At 37.3% G+C, this 20,433-nt stretch overlaps 1 protein-coding gene across 2 annotated transcripts in view; it reads left to right on the top strand.

Annotated features, from left to right (window-relative positions):
* Positions 1 to 19,095, top strand: part of PLEKHH2 (pleckstrin homology, MyTH4 and FERM domain containing H2) — a 60,702-nt gene extending 41,607 nt beyond the window's left edge. Inside the window, exons 20-30 of one of the 2 annotated variants that reach the window (XM_074863581.1) lie at positions 1,262 to 1,441; positions 4,270 to 4,367; positions 4,840 to 5,017; positions 6,786 to 6,941; positions 8,361 to 8,458; positions 8,843 to 8,984; positions 9,729 to 9,874; positions 11,464 to 11,593; positions 12,510 to 12,596; positions 14,312 to 14,449; positions 15,547 to 19,095. In XM_074863581.1, coding sequence (XP_074719682.1) covers positions 1,262 to 1,441; positions 4,270 to 4,367; positions 4,840 to 5,017; positions 6,786 to 6,941; positions 8,361 to 8,458; positions 8,843 to 8,984; positions 9,729 to 9,874; positions 11,464 to 11,593; positions 12,510 to 12,596; positions 14,312 to 14,449; positions 15,547 to 15,729 — 1,536 coding nt within the window. In that variant the 3' untranslated portion in view covers positions 15,730 to 19,095. The remainder of the gene's footprint in view (positions 1 to 1,261; positions 1,442 to 4,269; positions 4,368 to 4,839; positions 5,018 to 6,785; positions 6,942 to 8,360; positions 8,459 to 8,842; positions 8,985 to 9,728; positions 9,875 to 11,463; positions 11,594 to 12,509; positions 12,597 to 14,311; positions 14,450 to 15,546) is intronic. The other variant, XM_074863582.1, reaches the window with a different exon arrangement.
* Positions 19,096 to 20,433: the final 1,338 nt, after the last annotated feature.

The raw sequence follows: 20,433 nt of genomic DNA, 5'->3' as shown, positions 1-20,433 counted from the left end.
TAAACTCTTATTTCAGAGACAAAATAAAATCTTGCTGTTCCTTTTTCAGTACATTGTGAAATAAATTACAAGTTGGAAGGCATGGAGCTTGGATAAATGAACTTTCTCCACAGAACTTTTACAAGTCTAAAGACCAAATTCCCTGAAGCATCAACTATCTGGAGAATTTTGATGTAATGGTTTGGATCTAGAAAGGAATTCAAGTCAAGCACCATATGTTCAGTCACAGCCACTTGTAGGAAAACTTTCCAGCTTGTTTCTTTGAGATGTTTGAAGCACTTTAAAGAAGTACATCCATCTTATTTTTTGCAATCACGCAGCATGAAAAATCAAAAGGGAATGTACTTCTCTGATAAAAATAAATTTATATCTATTTGAAAATCACTTTCTGAAATATATTTTAGACCTAATTCAAATCACAGACACTTGCCTAAAATAAATAAATAAGAGATGACTTGTATGACCTTTATTGAAACTTTGTATAAATGAGTTTAAAGGTCAGGCAGGGAATTGATTTAGCAACAGATCAAGTCATGTTTCAGTTATTCCATTGCTTATAAAAATTAGTCCTGTGCATCCACATATCTTCAGAAAGACTAGATTTGGCTTCCATCCGTTTCTTGTATTTTGCTTATATACCTTGAAAATTCATCAGCTATTACATAGTAAGAGTAAATGCAATGAGTGGTACATAAGCTTTCTTCTAATACAGCACAACAAATACTTAACACCTGGCTTTCCTAAGACAGTACTGGGGATAGGAGAGCTCATACTTACTCACAGTAAAAATACCAGTGAAAGCCAAGATGTAAAACAAATGGCTCTGAGTTATGGTTTTCTTATCTGTGTATATTCTGCCGTGTTGTGCTCACTACTTGCACAAGCATTTTACACTGGCTGCCATTGAGAGCTGTACACTTTGCATTTTAAAGTCCTGTAGAGGGGGAAGCTATGTTCAGCATGTCCTTAAACTTGCCTACCACCACAACTCTCGCAACTCCTGCTAGAGCTCACTCCATTAGATAGAGTGAAAAGCATGTTTTCTAAGAGGTATTTTTATCTTAAGTCTCTCTGTATAGCTTTTCAGCCATTCTGGCCCCTTTTCACCCCTTTTTGCAGGGCCAGCAGGGTTTCCTTAGTCTACTGGTAAACTGACTAATTGTGACTTCAACTATAGCACACTTTTGTTATATAGAATGTCTGAAAGATCTGTTGGAGCTTTTTTGTATGTAAACTCACTTGCTTATTATTTTATATCTAGACCTGCCAGTTGTTTATAAATGCTGCAGTTGACTCTCCTGCCATTGATTACCATGTATCTTTGGCCCAAAGTGCTTTGCAGATCTGCCTCACACATCCTGAACTTCAAAATGAGATCTGTTGTCAGCTTATTAAACAGACTAGACGTCGACATCCACAAAACCAGGCAGGACCAATACAGGTAACCCAGTATTTATCTTAATGGTATCTATTTCAACAGCAGTGAAGGAACTACACAGACTGTTTAGAATGGTAAAGGGGCTCTGCTTTTCTGTAGCATCTGCTTCTTAAAATCAGATAAAAACCTGAACTAACATCTCATTAGTGCTGTGTCTTCCTGAAATGAAGCTGATGCTATCCTCCATCGAAGTACATGTATCTGGTGATAGAGTATATCGGTACCTGTGGTATTTTTAAAGGCTGGACATGCAGTGGGCTATCTTCAAGTTAAGTGTTGGAACCTAATTCTATTTTACTACATCCTTCCTCAGAGAGGTGCTGCATCAGGAAGCTTGGTGGGCTAAACCACATGGCGGATGTCTCTATAGCATGAGTGCAAAGAAAAGCTGTAGTGCCACATCGTGGAATCTCAAAAACACTTAGGGTTTCTAATAGATGTCATAGATTCTCTTGCATGTCATGCTGTTCTGCACGCACCCTGCATGCTAGATTATGGATGGTTGCACTCAAAGAGTTGTGGCAAATGGCTCGATGTCCAAGTGGAGAGCAGTGACGAGTGGGATTCCTCCGGAGTTGGTGTTGGGGCTGGTGCTGTTTAACATCACTGTTGGCGACACAGACAGTGGGATTGAGTGCACCCTCAGCAAGTTTGCTGACGACACCAAGCTGTGTGGTGCGGTCGACAGGCTGGAGGGAAGGGATGTGCCATCCAGAGGGACCTGGACAGGCTGGAGAGGTGGGACTGTGCAAACCTCATGAAGTTCAGCAAGGCCAAGTGCAAGGTCCTGCACATGGGTCAGGGCAGTCCCAAGCACAGATACAGGCTGGGTGATGAGTGGATTGAGAGCAGCCCTGCAGAGAAGGATTTGGGGATATTAGTGGATGGAAAACTGACTGTGAGCCAGCAATGTGCGCTCGCAGCCCAGAAAGCCAACTGTATCCTGGGCTGCATCAAGAGAAGTGTGGCCAGCAGGTTGAGGGAGATGATCCTCCCCCTCTACTCTGCTCTGGTGAGACCCCACCTGGAGTACTGTGTCCAGCTCTGGAGCTCCCAGCATAGGAAGGATATGGACCTGTTGGAGCAAGTCCAAAGGAGACCTTGAAGATGATCAGAGGGCTGGAGCACCTTCCTTATGAGGACAGGCTGAGAGAGTTGGGGTTGTTCAGCCTGGAGAAGGGAAGGCTCCGGGGAAACCTTATAGCAGCCTTCCAGTACCTAAAGGGGGCTACAGGAAAGATGGGATGTAGTGATAGGACGAGTGGTAATGGCTTTAAACTGAAAGAGGGTAGATTTAGATTAGATATAAGGAAGAAAATTACTGTGAGGGTGGTGAGGCACTGGAACAGGTTGCCCAAAGCAGTTGTGGATGGCCCCTCCCTGGAAGTGTTCAAGGCCAGGCTGGACGGGGCTTTGAGCAGCCTGGTCTAGTGGAAGGTGTCTCTGCCCATGGCAGGGGAGTTGGAACTACATGATCTTGAATGATTTCCAACCCAAATCATTCTATGATTCTATGATTATAAATACATACTTAAAATTCTTCACTTTGTCCACTGCCAGCTATTCACTGGTAGTCAAGTATATAACAATTACATGATCTGAAATTGAAAAGAAAGCCAATACTTACAGTTTGTGTAGAATTAACAGAACTGGAACAATAGTACTTATGATAGAGCAATACTGGCAAAACTAGGAGATGGATGAGAAAAATAAAAAAGGAAATTACCATATTAAGGCTTTTGTAATAGACACATTTTGTCCCAGAAAGTAGAACATGACCAGCAGACACACTTATTATCTAGAAACAGCCCTTATCTGGGATATGGGCAGTATGTGTGCATCACTAAAACAACCACAAAGCTTTTATAACAAACATAGCACGTTCATGTCAGTTAGCACACACTGAAGTTACATAGGGCTGATAGAATTTAAATTAACCATAATCCTTCTTTGGTACTTTTCATATCACTGGCAAGGCCTTCCCAATGATACAGATAAATAAATTGTTGCTATCATAAACCACTGGCATGATTTTTAAGAGTTAACACTTACAGTAAAATGTTTGCAGCCTCACACTAATTTTTTTAAGTCCTAAATTCATGCTGTAGTCTCCTACACTTGCTTCTACAGCAGTGTCTTCCTGAAACAGAGCCAATGCTATCCTACATCAAAGTACAGATATTTGATGAAAGGGAATGTCTGTGCCTGTGCTGTCAAATACCAGGCAAGTCAGATAAATCAAGATAGAGAAACACTATTTTCTAAATTTCAGTATGACGCATTGATACAACTGTGAGAAAAGTAGTTGCAATGTTAGTAAATGTATATCCAGAGTATGAGAGCAGTCTGTATTAAGTGAAGCCTATGGATATAGGTTGAGCAATGAAAATATACCAAAATATTGAATAATTGCTTTTTCAATAGTTACTATTTACTCGGTAGGAGGAAAATGTCTTATGGGTTGCTTCATAATATATGTAACAGGATAGCTGAATTAAAATTGCACAGGCTTCTCCCCACTTCCTAGTGCTTGACCTTAGTATTTGTTTCCTGTGTATTAACTGCTTTTTATACAAACTCATCTGCTTTCCCATTTCCAGCCCCAAAAGAAACATGCTGTACACAAGTAAATAGAAAGAGAGCATTTTGGCCTTCTGATGAGGTGACATGCTTATTTACTCAGCTTTTTCCCGTGTTTTGTTTTTTTATTCCTATTTACAGCTGTATGTTACTCAATTTGGCACAGTAAGCTGCACTGCTGGCCAGCAGCCACAGCAGGAAGTTTTACTTTGTAGGACATTTAAAACAGTGAATGTCTTCCTTTTGTCCAGGGCTTGCAGCTCTTGGCTCTCTGCGTTGGACTCTTTCTGCCCCAGCACCCGTTCCTTTGGCTTCTTAAACTTCATTTGAAGAAGAATGCAGATTCCAGGTATGCCTGAATATTATTACCCAGCTAGTCGACTAGACTTTCTGAAGTACCTTATTTCAAATCTTTCATTTAATATTTCAGATCTTTTGACATATATTTTAAAATAAATTTGAGTAGAATTGTGCTCCAGTGCTACTAAAATGTAGTACATGTTACTTCTATGCATCACCTGGGAAAGTTATCCTTTGTTTTGAAAACTACTCTGCAGTGGAACTCTGTATGCTGCAAAATCATGAAAACCAAAATATGGCAGTTACACAAAACACTCTGAGCCATGTTCATCTTTGGCACAATTCTGTTGGTCCCCGTAGACTAATGCTCTTTCTAATTCCACATGGAAAAATGTGTTGGAAATCTCACAGAGTGAAATCTGAGTGCTACTCCCATCTGGCATCCCCAGAGAGATTTACTCACAGTTTATTATCCTTTCAATCAGTCTCCAAGAATTGCCTTGTTTCTCTTTTTGTCACAGGACTGAATTTGGGAAATACGCAATATATTGTCAGCGATGTGTAGAGCGTACCCAGCAGAATGGAGACAGAGAAGCCAGACCGTCCAGAATGGAAATCCTTTCCACTCTTCTAAGAAACCCCTACCACCATTCGCTGCCCTTCAGTATTCCAGTTCATTTCATGAACGGCATATATCAGGTAATGTGAGGTAGATGACGAAATCTGAGCTCTCCCAACCCCTTGCTGTTAGCATATACATGAAGTAGTATATCAGAAACAGAATTGTGTTAAGATAAACACGGTTCAAGTTTCATCCTGTGCCAGTGCTAGCAATGGCAGGCACAAGGTACTTGTGATCTGATTTGATCAACAAAGAGTAAAGGTTTTGGGAAAAATCTTTAAAAGAAAGAAAAAAATTTAAAACCTCTTAAGAGTGAGAAACACTAAAGCTCTGTTTCTTATTTAACCGGACCACCAGATGAATGAATTAGACTGAAGAAAAGGGAAAGGTATTAAATTCCACTTCCTTTCATCAGACATCTTGAAAGTTAAATATCTCAGTGAAGGCCTGAAAGCACAGCTGTAACTCCCATTATCACTCATGAAGGATAACCATATTTGTTACAGAACAAACACGGCTTCATTCTTAACTGGGGATTTCAGCAGTCAAAGCCTGTAGGAAACTTTCCATGGACTTCCATGCATACTGCTTCACATCCTGGTTTCTGTTTCTAACTGTGAGAGCTGGCTGAAAAGAATTTTTTACAAATTCACAGTATTTCTAGACAGAAAGCAAGTTTTTATATGAAATCAGAGCTATATCAAATAAACTTTTCATTTCAGGTCACAGAAGAACCCTGCTTTTTCTCCCTCTAAGTTTCTTAATTGCTTACTGCTTGACCAGTGAAACAGAAAAAACATGTCTTTAGATCATCCTAAAAGGTTTCAAAAATGAAGTTTGAAGAAGAAGAGGAATAACTACTCAATTAGTTATTTATTGCTGAAAAATGTTTACTTCCAAAGGCTATGAACATTGTAATTAAATAAATAAATAACTTCAGTGGGATCAGCAAATATGCAATTATAGTGGTATTGAAAATTCTTGTATTCATCTCTGAAGCTAGATTCAGCAAATTAACTTTTTTTTAATGCCAACCACTGAGAAGCCCAAAACAGAAATCCATTTTCAAAACATTTCTTTAACAAAAGAGTAAAATATCTTCAACATGTCAAACACAGGAAAACACCCTCAAAACAGATTTAATTGAACATCAGCAACTAGTATCTGTATAAAAGCCATTTGCCATCTCTTGCTAAAATGCTTTAATACTAGTAACAACAGACAAAAATTCAGATTTGGGAAAATAAAATTTAGAAGGCTCTATATACTACTGACCTATGTAGTACTGACAGAGGAACATTTGTAACGTATTGCGGATCTGCCAGTGTAGATCTGCCATCTAATATCCCTTTGAAGTCGCACATGATGAAGAATTATTATTTGATTTGATTTCATACGAAGAAGTGTAGGAAATTAGCTTTCTTCATTTTTCAAGTTGTATTTGTCATAAAAAGCTCAGATCCTAGACTGCTTTCTGTTACATAAATTCTGTAGCAGAAATTCAGGTGTAGCAAATGCAAAGAAACCAGTATAAACAAAGAAAATAAAAATACTCTATTTGAAAGCATTTTGACAGTGACTTTGATTTCATAAACAAAATGCAGTAAGGTACAATCTGCTGGGAGGTTAATAATTTTTTGACTTCCCATGTGGAAATCTTGAATCTTTTCCAGACCCTTTATGGAAATTTTTAATTTCCATTGACTATAAGTTATTCACAGAGGATGGAATGGGTCTTCTGTTCCCACTATTATTGTAGAGGTATTATCTTGCAAAATCTTAGATTTAAGGTGGGGCAGGAGGCTGTAAGTTTGATAGCAAAATACATTTTGGCTGCTTTTTTAGGTTGTTGGGTTTGATGCCTCTACCACAGTGGAGGAATTTCTGAACACCCTGAACCAGGATACAGGGATGAGGAAACCAGCTCAGTCAGGATTTGCACTGTTTTCTGATGATCCCTCTGGCAAGGATATAGAGCACTGTCTTCAAGGAAACATCAAGGTAAACAAAAGCCTTTAATGAGCTCTGCATATAAACCAACAAAATATCTTCATTTTACAGAGCTCTCTTCAGACAATGTAAAGCAAAACATTTTTCAGGCTGAAAACTGTCTTTGGGTTTTTTTCTTCATAACGTAAAAGGAAAGATTTTTAAAAAGCATCACTTTTTCAATAGCTGAATTTCATTCAGTGAACTATATTTAAAAGCTTTGTCTAGGAGACTGATGTTATTCAGAGAAGTAACAGCTGGGTTAAAAAAGAAAAAGTAAGCTGTTACTAATCACAGTTCTTTAAAACTAAAAAGCAATTGGAGTCCAACATGCATTTAGAGATTTCAGTTAACATTTCTGGTATAGCTCCAAAAGATGACCATTTGAGGTCCAAAAAGTCATTGATACTGGGGTGGAGATTGTGGGGAAGAAAAAAAAAGAAAGGGCTCCTTATCTAAATACAGAATAAGTAGGGTTCATTTCAGGATATTTCCAACGTTTGGCTTATCATTGTTCTGAATTTTGAATTTTAGTTCCCTCTATTGCTAAATTCTTTGCAGTAAAGAGTAGCAAAATGCAATATAATCTATGCTTTAGTAAAATATTAGATATTTTTCAAGCCTTTTAGCAACTAATAGATAATGATTTTTTTGTGCTTCTACCAAGTAGCCTTTTGCAGCCTTGGGCAAATGTTCACAGCTGCACTTTGAGTTACAAAGTGCAGTGCAGCCAGGCCTTAGTGACAAACAAGCAGGATCATCATGATCAGCTCCCTCCCCCTACCAGAATAACTACCATATGGAAAGCAAAATGTATAAAAAATGTATTTATTTTCTTGGTAAATGTAACCTCAGAAGCTGTGCACATTACTGTTTCTGGGAAGGCTCTTTCATGAAGCAACAGTGAGATGAAGCCCAGCAGGGCTCCCAGGACCTCCATTCCACCTCTTCCCCATCTGCCCACCTACACCGCTTGTTGTGAACCACTCTCGCTGCCCTTTATAACAAACCTCATACAAACTTTATAGCCGTTACTAGAAAGGGCCTGAAAAACTCCAGCATGCAGCAGAAAGAGAAGGCAGAGATCAAAGGCATTTGATTAATTATATAACAACTCACTCTGTATAATTACACATTCATTGGCTGCTGCTAAATGAAGTACCTGGCCTTTCTGTATAAGCATGTTATGGCTTGTTTCCAAAGGTAGTATGTGTGTTGCAGGGTAAACAAACAACAAAAATGTTAATTATTAAATGCTTCAACTAAGAAATGCAAGTAAAGTGATCTTTCAGTAAGTTTAAAAATTCAAGCTATGTATGTTTCTGATATGTAATAGGTAAAAGATAGTACAATAAGTTGAAAATTTCTATTCAAAGGTGTTTTCAAAGAGGAATACATGGCAATGTCAGTTTTGTCTTGCTTTCCTTCCAGATCTGTGACATTATTTCAAAATGGGAGCAAGCCTCCAAAGAACAACACCCTGGGAAATGTGAAGGCACAAGGACTGTCCGCCTTACTTACAAAAATAGGTTTGTTTAGCAAGTATAACATCTCTGCCTTGTCCCAAGGTTTGTTTTTAATTTCTGCAAAGTTTCTTCATCTGAAAAATACTGGCTGACTCAAAGCTTGCAACAAACATAGTAAATGGGTGTAACTGGAGAATTTTTTAAAAAAAATACAGGGGTTTTTTTTTAGTTCTTAAGAAGTGAGCAGGGCTGCCAAAAAAGAAAAAAAAAAAAAAAGCAACACTGAACTCAGAAGTATTTGCCCACTGGTTCAAGTACAAGTGTTGCTCTGCTAATGTGTTTTGACTCTGACATAAACATGTCGCAGTCAGAGCAGATACTGCTAATCCTCAGGGCTAATGCATTTCCCTATCTTCTCTATTTAATAACTTTCTGTCTTTTCTGTAGGCTTTATTTTTCAGTTCAAGTCCATGGAGAGACAGACAGAGAGAAGCTGCTGCTAGTATATCAGACAAATGATCAAATAGTCAATGGACTTTTCCCCGTAAACAAAGAACTAGCCATGGAACTGACAGCTCTTTTAGCTCAGGTAATCCTTGTGCACTAATGACTCACACAGCAGTTTTACAGATGAAAAACTTGAATAAAGAAACTGGTCCAGGGTTGCTTGACACTCAAGTGACCTTCACCTTTTACACATGATAGTGCAGGAAACAGACTGGGCTGGAGTCTTTGTGTAAGGCTAACTCTGTGCTTCCGTGGAAATGCTTTACAGCATATGCTGCTGTTGGCACCAGTACGGATAAAATGTGCTTCACCTCTTAAACAGTGAGGCCCTCTTGATTAAATATATGTAATCATGTACCATTTCTTCGTTCACTATTCCTTACATAATTTCAGCAAGTTAATATACCAAAGTAACAGCCGTTTAATGAAAGCCTAAGACTCCTTTACTAGACACAGTCTTGATAAGATCTGTTTTATTTTTTAAAAATTAAAGGCTCAATGGAAGGTTATTGAAAAAGTTATTTGATGGTGTTACTCAATAAATCTAAACTGGTTTATGTCAGCTGGAGATCCAGCAGTTTCAGAGCAGAGCTAGTATTATATTTATACAATTCATACTTGATATTTAACTTTTTTCCATGGTAAACACGAAGTAGAAAAAATAAAATTACTTGCATGACTCATGACAGTGAAAACTATACATTAATGGACAAACTGGTTTTCATTTTATACTTGGTAAGTCAGAGAAAAAGAGAGCTCATAATACCCAGCTAGAAAATTACTCTGGAGTAACAAAAAATTTTCTTCTTCGTGGTCTTTCCCTTAGGTAGAGATTGGAGATTTTGAACGGCCTTTCTCAACTCCAGCAGGGCAAGTCACTTCCCAGTCCAAGTCCAATCAAACATTAAAACAAGTTTTGGAGAGATTCTACCCTAAGAGATACAGGCATGGTTGTTCAGAGGAACAATTAAGGTGAGATGTATTTTTCAATTCATATTCTCTAAAAATCTAGGAATGAGATGAAGAAGTTTTAAACTGTCACTAAGCACAACTTACTGTTACATCATATTTGCCTAAACCTGTGTTAGAAACTCATTTTCTTACTAAATTGAAGAACCCATTTCCTCTGTATATCTCTAATCTAAACAGAGGACCATCAGGAAGCACGCATTCCAGCAAAAGCTGTACAAGTTACTACATAGTGTTACAAAACTCGGCGATTTTGAAATTCTTGTTTTTCTTATTCAGCAAATCTAAAATAAATCCGTGCACAGACTGAAGAACTACTGAAGGTAAAGGACATAAGGATCTGATCTGAGTGTTTGTTATTCAAATGTGCAATCTCTGGCAGCCAGTCAAATTGTCAGTATGTTAACTCAGTGGAATTGCTAGTAAGCTATCACTTAATTTAAAATTAATAACCTGCGAGTCATTTCACTCAACACCTACTAACATGAAGAAGAGCAGAGCAGTGTAATGAATTGTTCAAAGTTAATGATACAGCAATTTCGAAGTCCAGTAAACTTCATAGAAATGTCTTCCTCATTCTTCACTACAGGGCTGAGAAAGTTTAAAGCTATTATCATATGCACAAAGTAATACATACGCAGAAGATAGTAGGGACATTCAAAAGTATACACACAACAAATAGAAAGTTACGCAATTAATTTCAAAGAACAAAGTATAAGAGATCCTAGGTTAGAATAACTCATGGAGAATAAGTCAAACATCTGTTGAACTGTTCAAGTAGTCCCTAAACTACCAGTTGCCAGAGCTGGAAGCCTGTGTCGGGGAAAGAATCACTCTATACCTGCCCTGGTGCTTGTATTCTTTTGCTAAGGGTGCAGTTTGACTTCATAAACTTCCAGTAAGAGTAAGCTGCAAGTGAAAGATCTCCCTTTACTACACATTCCCCCTCCCTTTTCTTGGGCTGCATCTAATAATCTTGTGGCTGCTGGGTGAGTCATTCCTGCAGGTCAGTGTGCTAGAATGGTATTCTGGGGTGGGGTTTTCTGGAGGATTAGTTTCCCATAGGATCATTTTATTGAACCAGCTCACCATGGGGCCACAAAAGAAAAGAACCAGTGTGAACGCATAATGCATCAGAAGCACCCTTTTTGGTAGCAGCACCCAGATACACTAAAAAAGAGTAGTGTTAAGCCGTATCTTTCACATCTATTACTAGCCATGGGTAAAGATATGTGCTAAGCTGGATGGATTTTTGGAATGACAACTGGCATTGCTGTTGAGTACTGATAAAGGTAGATTGATTATCTGTAGAGACATGTTAAAAGCTGTCGTAGACTTTTTCCCTTTATGCTGCAACTGCTACATCAATATTTAATCATAATGTTGCAGAAATTAAAAGATAGTTCATAATTTTCATGTGCATAAAAATATAAAATGACATTTTGGATTTATTTAATACTGTATAAGTGATAGTTGTTATATTAACTTAAATTATCATTTTAACAGATGGATTCTTTTTTGCTCATTAAATTAGCTATGGGTAAGCATTTAAATTCCTTTCAATAACTAAATTACATATTTCATTTCAACAGACAGCTTTGTCAGCGGTTGTCTACAAGATGGATGGCTCTCCGGGGGCACAGTGCTGCAGACTGTGTGCGCATTTATCTCACCGTAGCCAGAAAATGGTCTTTCTTTGGTGCTAAATTGTTTGCAGCAAAAGTAAGAAACTTTTTGAGTGGCGGAGTATTTTTAATATAAATATAATTCGCAAATAGTAATACCTTTTTGTTGAAAATGAGTGTGTAATATATGTGCTGATTGAATCTCTTGTCAAATTACTAACTTGTTTAAGCCATATACTGGTGAGATGTAATAGCCATAGTACTAAGTATACCATAATAATAACAATTTCCCAATGCACTTATTGCTTGTTTTACATTATTAATCTAGGTTGTATCTTCCCATTTTCTTATAGTTTGAGACAGACTTTTTGTTTCAGACATTTTTACCTGATAACTAGTACGATATTGAAAAGGCATCCTTAACTGGCTATGGAAGCTGAACCTTGCAGAAACACTAAATGTTGTTAAGAGTATTTAGAGCACTCCCTTCTGTGCTGGCCTCTCTCAATTTCTCTTAAACCACTAGTACCTTAATTCTCTCTTGATTCAAATAACAGCGGTGTTAAACAGAACTGCCACCTCACCCCTTATGTTTATTAGGTAATCCTAATACATAATTTATATATATAAAAAATATATAATTTTTATATGTATAAAATCCTAATTTTTATATATATAAAATTTCTTATCAGCGCTCTGTTCTTTGCATACGTAGACATATGTGCTAGTGAACAAACTTAAACACCTGCATTTTTTTTTAATTTTATTAAGGAGACTATACATTTTATTGGACTAAGCACGGGAGGAGGCTTCAGGAGTATTAGTTCATAGTTCTGCCACTGGCCGCCTACATGGCTTTGGGCAGCTACTTCAACTCTTTAGATCAGTGCCCTCCCACTGTATATCTCAGTAAGATCTGTGGATGGAGAGAGCTCTATAATAGCTGAGTTTTAATGATTATTTACATATTCCCTCATTTTGAAGTAGTAATTAAAGAACATTTGTCTTCGTAGCCTCTAGCAGCATCCTCAGTTGAGAAGTCCTTCATATGGTTTGCTGTACATGAAGATGGTATAAGCATCCTAGATTACAGCTCTATGGTAAGTGAAATTTCTTTTTTAATTTTGGTCAAAGTAGATTTTAATACTGAGTATATGGAGAGATTCACCACCATACTGCATAAAAGATGGCATTAGCCTTCCATGCTAAGTTATCTAGTCTTTCTCTTAAAGCAAAAATTCATTCCTTTCAAAATGCTTTAATGTTTTCATCATTATAGTAGCACTAATAATAGAAATACGTAATGAATTCTTTGCACAGGATTTATTTTTGTTTATCAGATATAGTTTTTGTATCTTTTAATGAAATGTCAATGTTTTAATTCAGATGTCAGGAGATCCATAGTTACAGTTCTTACAATAACATTAATTTTCTTTTCCTGGAGACTTCATTTTCCATTATTATTCATAATACATACACTCTGCAAAGAGCAGTTACTTTAAAAGATTGTTATTTTCATTGTATTATTTTTGTTTAATAGTAGGTAATATAACCCAGTGTTATTTAATTATGTCATTTTGGGCTCTGATTTTTCTTTGATTTGCAATAAAAGTTTTCACAGAAAATGACTCATGGTAATCAGTGTAAAAAAGCGGTGCCTGAGAATATCCCTGCTTTAATTTATATCCTGCAAAGAAATAGAATGGCATGGCGCTATTAGCAAGTGCTAATATTGAATATCAGAAAATTAAAATCTCAACTTTATAATTGCACTGATACAGGCCTTTTCATTATGTTTCTTTGCATAAAGAAATACTAAAACAAAGAACATGAGAGCAAACAGCATCTCTGTTTTGCTGTTCAGAGAACAAGCAAAATGAGCTTGCATCAGACTGCAGAAAGTTCTACAAACACTATACTCATAGAGCTAGCTATGGCATTTCTGCAGAGCACTGCCAGTTTACAATATCGGCAGGCCTTACTTGCCATTCAAGAAATGCTCAGTTTCCAGGGAATATTCTGATTTTCTGTAGGAAGGGTCAGAGGTATCAGAAATGATGTTGCAAGAGTTAGAGAAAACACTATTTTGAAATAAGGGCAAAAAGAGGTTTAGTAGCCGAAGGACATTAAGTCAGTTATTGTACAAATACTGTCTTACAATGAATCTTAAATGTGAACAGCTGCAGCAAATTAATATGTCATAATGATAAATTAAATGCTAATCATAGACTCAAAGGCCACTAGTGTGGTGTTGAGCACTGAACAACGAGAGCCGAGGCATGCAGAGCAGAGGAGCCTTGAAGAGCATTTATGTTTCATCAGGGATGTGAAAAAAAGAGAACAGAATTTAGTTTCAGTTGTGTGCATGCAAACTACATCACCGCACAAAAAGAAGTCCTGGAGTTAAATTCCTTTAGATGTCTCGCACTCTGCCATTTAATTTATTTAGACAGTGCTTTGATTTCAAGTGGAATTCCTAAGATTAACTTCTCTCAGAGTCAGTCAAGACTTGTGTAAATTGAATTACATGCTTGAGTTGAAACGTGTTTATAATATCTTTGATCTAATTAATTTGGAATAGAAACAGAGGTCAAACTTACAAGAGTTATCATCTGCAATGGAAATAGTGAAGGTCTGAAGGAAGCTATTCCCAAAATTTACAAATAATTTCAAGATTCATAAGAGGCTAACAACAACATTTTGAAAAATAAATGTGTAATTATATTTTTCAAAGACATATTTGTCATAATCTGTTTTTCCTGCATTGTCCTGCTTATAGCTTTGTGTTTTGTTTTTTTGGGTTTTCTTTTTTAAGCGATTAACAGTTACATATACATATAAGAGTCTGATGACTTTCGGAGGCTATCAAGATGATTTTATGTTGGTTGTTAACAATCCTCAGACAAAGGACAAATCAACGGAAAAACACCTTTTTGCCATGACAAAACCAAAGGTTGGTATATTACCTGAAACAGTTTCCCACCATCTGCAACTATTCTACTTTTTCTAGTGGGTAATCCTTAACAGATGTGAAAGATGAAACACCTTCTTTATTCCAAGCATTCTCAGATTATTAACTTTTGCCAGATGGTTTTAGAGAGCAAAACAATTAGTAATATAAGAGCTAACGGTGACAATACTGATGTGTTCCTTTTCTTTTCATGTCCCTGTCTATAACATTCCAAATTTTTCATAGAAGGACAAAAAAGGCTATTAAGGACAAGAATTATATGCACTACGTAAAAACTAGTCAGTTTGCTTGATCAGCACTAGAAATAATTTTAAAGAAGATATATTTGTGTTCTACTGTGGAATTGTAGAACACAGGATCTGAAAGATCAGTCACTTCTTAAGAATCCTAGGATATTTTTACCTTTGGTAAGGAAACTGTTCATGCTTATTAAATCCAGACCCTCTCCTTCACTGGTAAGATTGACTATATTTTTAAAAAAGCAAAGATTTCAAAGCCTTTTGCTGTTAGTCAGAACAATTTATGAAACAGAATACAAAATTCCACATACAAATTTGGGTCAAAACACAATTCTTCATACAAATAAGCATACTAAAATACATCTGGTCAAGCTTCCCTCAGATTGTGCCCTTATAGGCAAGGTTGTGTGGATTGCAAAAGAGTAAAAAGCTCCCAGAAGTCTTTACTCCTTTTATCTACCCTGTGTCTTTAGTTCTCTGAGCACTAGATATTTTCTAGTAAAACTGAGGGAACACATCATTAAAGTTTTTTTTTAAGAGCATCATCTTTCAGAATTCAAAATCTCTCTCAGAGTGAAAGAAGCCATCTGTTTGAATCACTTAAGACTGTGGAAGACAAAGTATCTAGCATACTAATGGGAATAACATTACACTATTTGCAAGGAGCAATAGAAAAAAGCTCTATCAGGCATCTCCTCTCTCCCCATCATTAATTTGTTTGCTAAAGTACAAGTACTTTTCCAGTTGATGGTGATTGTCACTTGCTAAAAAGTTAGCTATTTTTTCAGCAGTCAAAACACATCACTATTTTTCAAAGAGTTTTGTATGTTCCTGTTATAGATTCTTGAGATCACTCTACTGATTGCCAGCTATATTAACAACTTTCATCAGCTGAAAGGAGCTGCTCATCACCTCTCTGCTCCAGCATTACTGACACCTCAAAGTGGACAGAAACTCAAGGAAATGGGGAGTCAGCCACTTCTTGCAAACAACAGACCAACTAAATGTCCTACTTTGTTATGAAAGGATTATGTATCATGATAATGCATCTTTGTTACAGGGTTTCCACACTGATTTAAAACTTTATGATGTACAAGACATAGAGCCTAAGCAGGTCCATAAACAAAAGAAAGGTTTACATTCATTTCAGTGGTATAGAGCAGGAGGAGCCCTTTCATTAAAGGCCTGGCCTGAACTGGAATGATGATGAGCCAATTTAAGGATTATGCTCTACTGGTGGTGGCTTGTGCCTGTAGTTCAGAAATAAATGTGTCTTGTTGATAGCAATGGGGAAAGGTGGCCTTGGGAACAATTGTATAGATTTCATTAGTTTTCCAGACATTTACTCAGGGATCAAACTGTCTTCAACTCTTCACGTCTATTTTTCAAAATTATACAGGTTGCATAACCTTAATTTTGAAATGGAATTTTTGTTTAAAAAAACCCCAGTCAAATACAAAATATTTTCCACTTCTAGCACCCATCCTCATGTGCAATACAAGCACCATGGGACTAAAAAGAACAAATTGCTTGATTTGTATAATTCTTTCTCCTTTAAAAAAAACTATAAGCACATCATGTAGCTATTATGAATTTAAAGAGTATTCTCATGATACACTCTAGCCTTTGTTATACAGCTATTTTACTTGGCAAATCTTCAGCCTTGGTCTGGTAAACTTCTAAATACTCCCTCTCTGCCCCAGCCTTTTGGAAAAATCTAAATTGGACAGGCACTGCATTTAGTACAGTTTTGTTAAACAAGATCCCGTAACTAATTTCTTCTTTAATCCAGAATAATAATATAATACAGATGCAAGAATGACTCACAATTCAGAAAAATAACAAGAACAACACAGAAGGCCATTGCTTAAACTGTTGTGAGTAAACTTGGAGACATATGTGACATATAAAATCCATGTATAATGTGTATACTGTATAGGACTTGATTCAGAATAATATTTTGTAAAAGTTGTACTTCTTGTTTTTCTTTTGTATCTATACATTTCGTGTTACAATACTAATATAATGTTCTTACACACTGAAGACTTAATGCTGCATCTGCACTATTGGACCTAGGAGCACCTTCCAGTTGCCTTTTTCAGCTGCAAGCCTCAGTGCTACGTAGGGTCAAATACAGAGAAATTACATCCATTTTTTCTTCCAATTCTCACATTTTCATTTTCGTGCAAATAAACCACTTCTGCAGGCTCTGAAATGGATCAGCAGCATACTCTAATAGATAATTTAGGTCCAACCATGGAGAAGGTATTCAAACATAAATCACTGATTTATGTACATTTCACAATTTCCACTTCTACTCATGCTAATGATCATGGATCATTAACCCCTTACTGCTAGACCTCATCAGATTTTTTTTTAATTACTTAGAACTGAAATAATTTCACAATGATAAATTTTAGTATTTGAAGGTTGAAAATCTCCTTTGGTTTATGACATTTAAACATTTCAGTTATACACATACTCATATTGAAAGAAAAGGAATTTTCAGCTGTTTGCCCTCTATGAAAAGTAGGGACCATCCTCCTGAAGAACTAAAATAGATTGGAAAGGAGATACAGGTTGTAAAATGCACATGCACTTAAAAAGTGGAAAGACAAACTGCCAGGCTGACTTGATAAATTCATTTCTTCTGAAAGCTCTCAAAGTCCTGCCACAGCTACTTCAGTCTGCAGGACTCGAGCACCATTTTATGAATGGCACTATGGGCCAATGCTGTCTCTTGAAAATTACAAGTAAATAACAAGCATTATCTAGACGCTTTTACATTTGCAATGCAGAAAGAGCTTCCTGGCAACTTTCACCCTTCGGCTGTGACTGTGGCACTAGATCCTCTTTCAACAAGACAGGGCCCGCAGCAGGAGGTTTACCTCCTAGTGGGTAGCAGATCTCCTGCCATGGTCAAGGAAACCATATTGGAAGCTACAAGAGACCTTGGCAGCAACTGCAGCATCTTTTTGTGCAGCACCCCGTGTGAAGTGCTGCAGATACTGTGGTGAAATTGAGTTAGGAATTAACATCCCTCTGCAATCAGCAGAATAGTTAACTTGCAGAGTTTTAAGGGGGGCAGGGTGTTTGCAAATTCAAACAGATGCTACTACATCAGTTATACTCAGGTCATAGTCAAAAGCTTCTCATATATGATTATTAGAATCTTCAATTTACAAATACAAAAATCTCCACATCATCATGAAATTACGTAACTGTCAACCTAGAATACTCCAACTAGTAATTATTTCCCAATTGTCCAGTTTTAAATGAATGTGGCACATCAGGTTCTATTAAACAGTTTTCATTAACACAGCCTTACAAACAGCTGCTTTATAAAGCAGTACAGAATCTGTGGAGTATGACCTTCCTGCTCGCCTCTGGGTAGACAGCTCTAGACACTGCTTTGCTTCTTAATGTTAAGCTCTTGCTGCTGCAGTATATCCCTACATCATAGTGCCAGAAATGATCCATGCATTAGTTTCCCTTTTTTTCTGCAGCACTTTCCAGACTTACTACCAATAACTGCTCATTATAGGTCACCATTACCATATAGTCACATTACAAGAAATGCCGTGTTAATTTTTATGAAATCAGTGCCCTCAGAATCAGTTACTGTGACAACGCTACATTAAACAATGAAGTTTCTTCCAGGATTTTGATTAGCAAGAGTGAGGTTTCGGTAGTGATAGCAACCTCCTCAAGCAGACACTTCCCATCAAGTTAACAGAGTCAGCAAGTAAAGTCTCTTACACACGCAAACACACTTCCAAACACAGCTACACAAATCTCAGGGGGAGTTGTTCCATGTTAATCTAGCTCCAGAGGTACTGAGAGGATACCACACAACAGAAGACAGCAAAGCTGAAAATTTCAGACTCCAGGCAGATAATCTGTTCTGCCTTCCCCACCCAGACCAAGCCTCATGAGTGATCCACATCTCAGTCTTAACCTTGAGTCAACCACCAAAACAATTCATACCGTGCTACCTAAGCCATGACTAAAGCCCAGGTAGGAACTAGACCTTTCCCACCTAATCTTCAGCAGCAGTGATACGATGGGAACTGTCAAATGAGCAGCCACTTCGACTGATGCTGAAGAGCTTCCCATGCTCAAGGCTTGCAGAACCTCAGTTGGAAAAATATTTTCAGGATGAGATTAGGGTGTGGGCACATGCAAGGAGCCTTCACCTTCTATCATCAACTTCAGAACATCTTTTGTGCTTGCTTTGGGCTAGTGGTCAGAATCAACAATCAGTATAAATGGTCAATGAATCTGAACTTGATAATGACTGAAAGATCACTGGTAACTGTATAAACAATCACATTGATTTGAAAATAATATTTGGAATGCAATGTAAATTAATATATTACTTGAACTTCACTTTGCCTTGTCAGTTTTTGTGCAGCAGTATTAGTAAGCAAACTGCTCATTTCTAAAACAAGCAAGACCTATTTACTCCTGTAGTACAGCAGGCACATGATAAAACTTTTGAGTTTTGAATACAATCCACAAAAGTAGTGTTTTCTGTTATTTTAGATTTAAATTTGATTTATATTTAAATTTAAAAGAGGCATGTATTTGCTGATAAAAGAAGGCTGGTAGGTGTTTGGTGTTGGAGTTTCTTGTCAGACTAACACAGTTTTTGTAGGTTCTATTTTTTATTTTTTCCTGAAGGAAAAAATTAATTCTTACATAAAGGAATGCACCACTTAAAGCTTTAGGGAGAGCTTTAATAGTCCATACAGCTTAGTACAATCCATTAGTTTGAGTTAATTTTAACTAAGGTGATTAGTAACTCAGTAATAATAAATTAGGAAGAAAGAAGTATCTATTTACAGTTTCTTAGGGCAAAGGAAATGAAACTGAATAAGGTGAAACTTAAAATACTGAAAACTCCAATTTCATTTCCAGATTGGACTTCAGCACCATTTACTAACTGTACACCCTTATGCTGCGCTTCCCAGCTCAGATTTGTACTGCAGCATCTTCAAGATTTGCCACCTCTCTGCCAGTGAGTAAATCACTGTAAAATACTTTGCTTTTTAGTCTTACACTCTTGCTGTTGCAGTAATGTATGCCTAGATCATAGTGCCAGGAGCAATTCCTACCTTGGTTTTGCTATCTTTGGCAGAGCAAGAACAGCTTTGTCCAGGGTTTTTACCAGCTCTTAACTGCTGATTATAGATAAGCACTGGTTTCATATACCAAGCCATCAGAAGTGTTCTGATGAAATGAAATTGATGAAAGAAATGCACTTCGAAAGGCATCAGCATGACCTGCCACAGTACAACACTAAACAATGACGTTTCTTTCTGGATTTTCACAGAATCATAGAATCCTAGAATGGTTTGGGTTGGAAGGGACCTTAACGATCATCCAGTTCCAACTCCCCCGCCATGGGCAGGGACACCTTCCACTAGACCAAGTTGCTCAAAGCCCCGTCCAACCTGGCCTTGAACACTTCCAGGGAGGGGCCATCCACAACTGCTTTGGGCAACCTGTTCCAGTGTGTCACCACCCTCACAGTAAAGAATTTCTTCCTTATATCTAATCTAAATCTACCCTCTTCCAGTTTAAAATTGTTACCCCTCATCCTATCACTACACTCCCTGATTCCCTCCCCATCTTTCCTGTAGCCCCCTTTAAGTACTGACAGGCTGCTATAAGGTCACCCAGAGCCTTCTCTTCTCCCGCTGAACAACCCCAACTCTTTCAGCC

This window comes from Strix uralensis, chromosome 3, assembly GCF_047716275.1.
Source record: "Strix uralensis isolate ZFMK-TIS-50842 chromosome 3, bStrUra1, whole genome shotgun sequence".
Lineage (NCBI taxonomy): Eukaryota > Metazoa > Chordata > Aves > Strigiformes > Strigidae > Strix > Strix uralensis.
The sequence above is the reverse complement of the archived record's forward strand: the minus strand, read 5'-3'. Positions and strand labels throughout refer to the sequence as shown.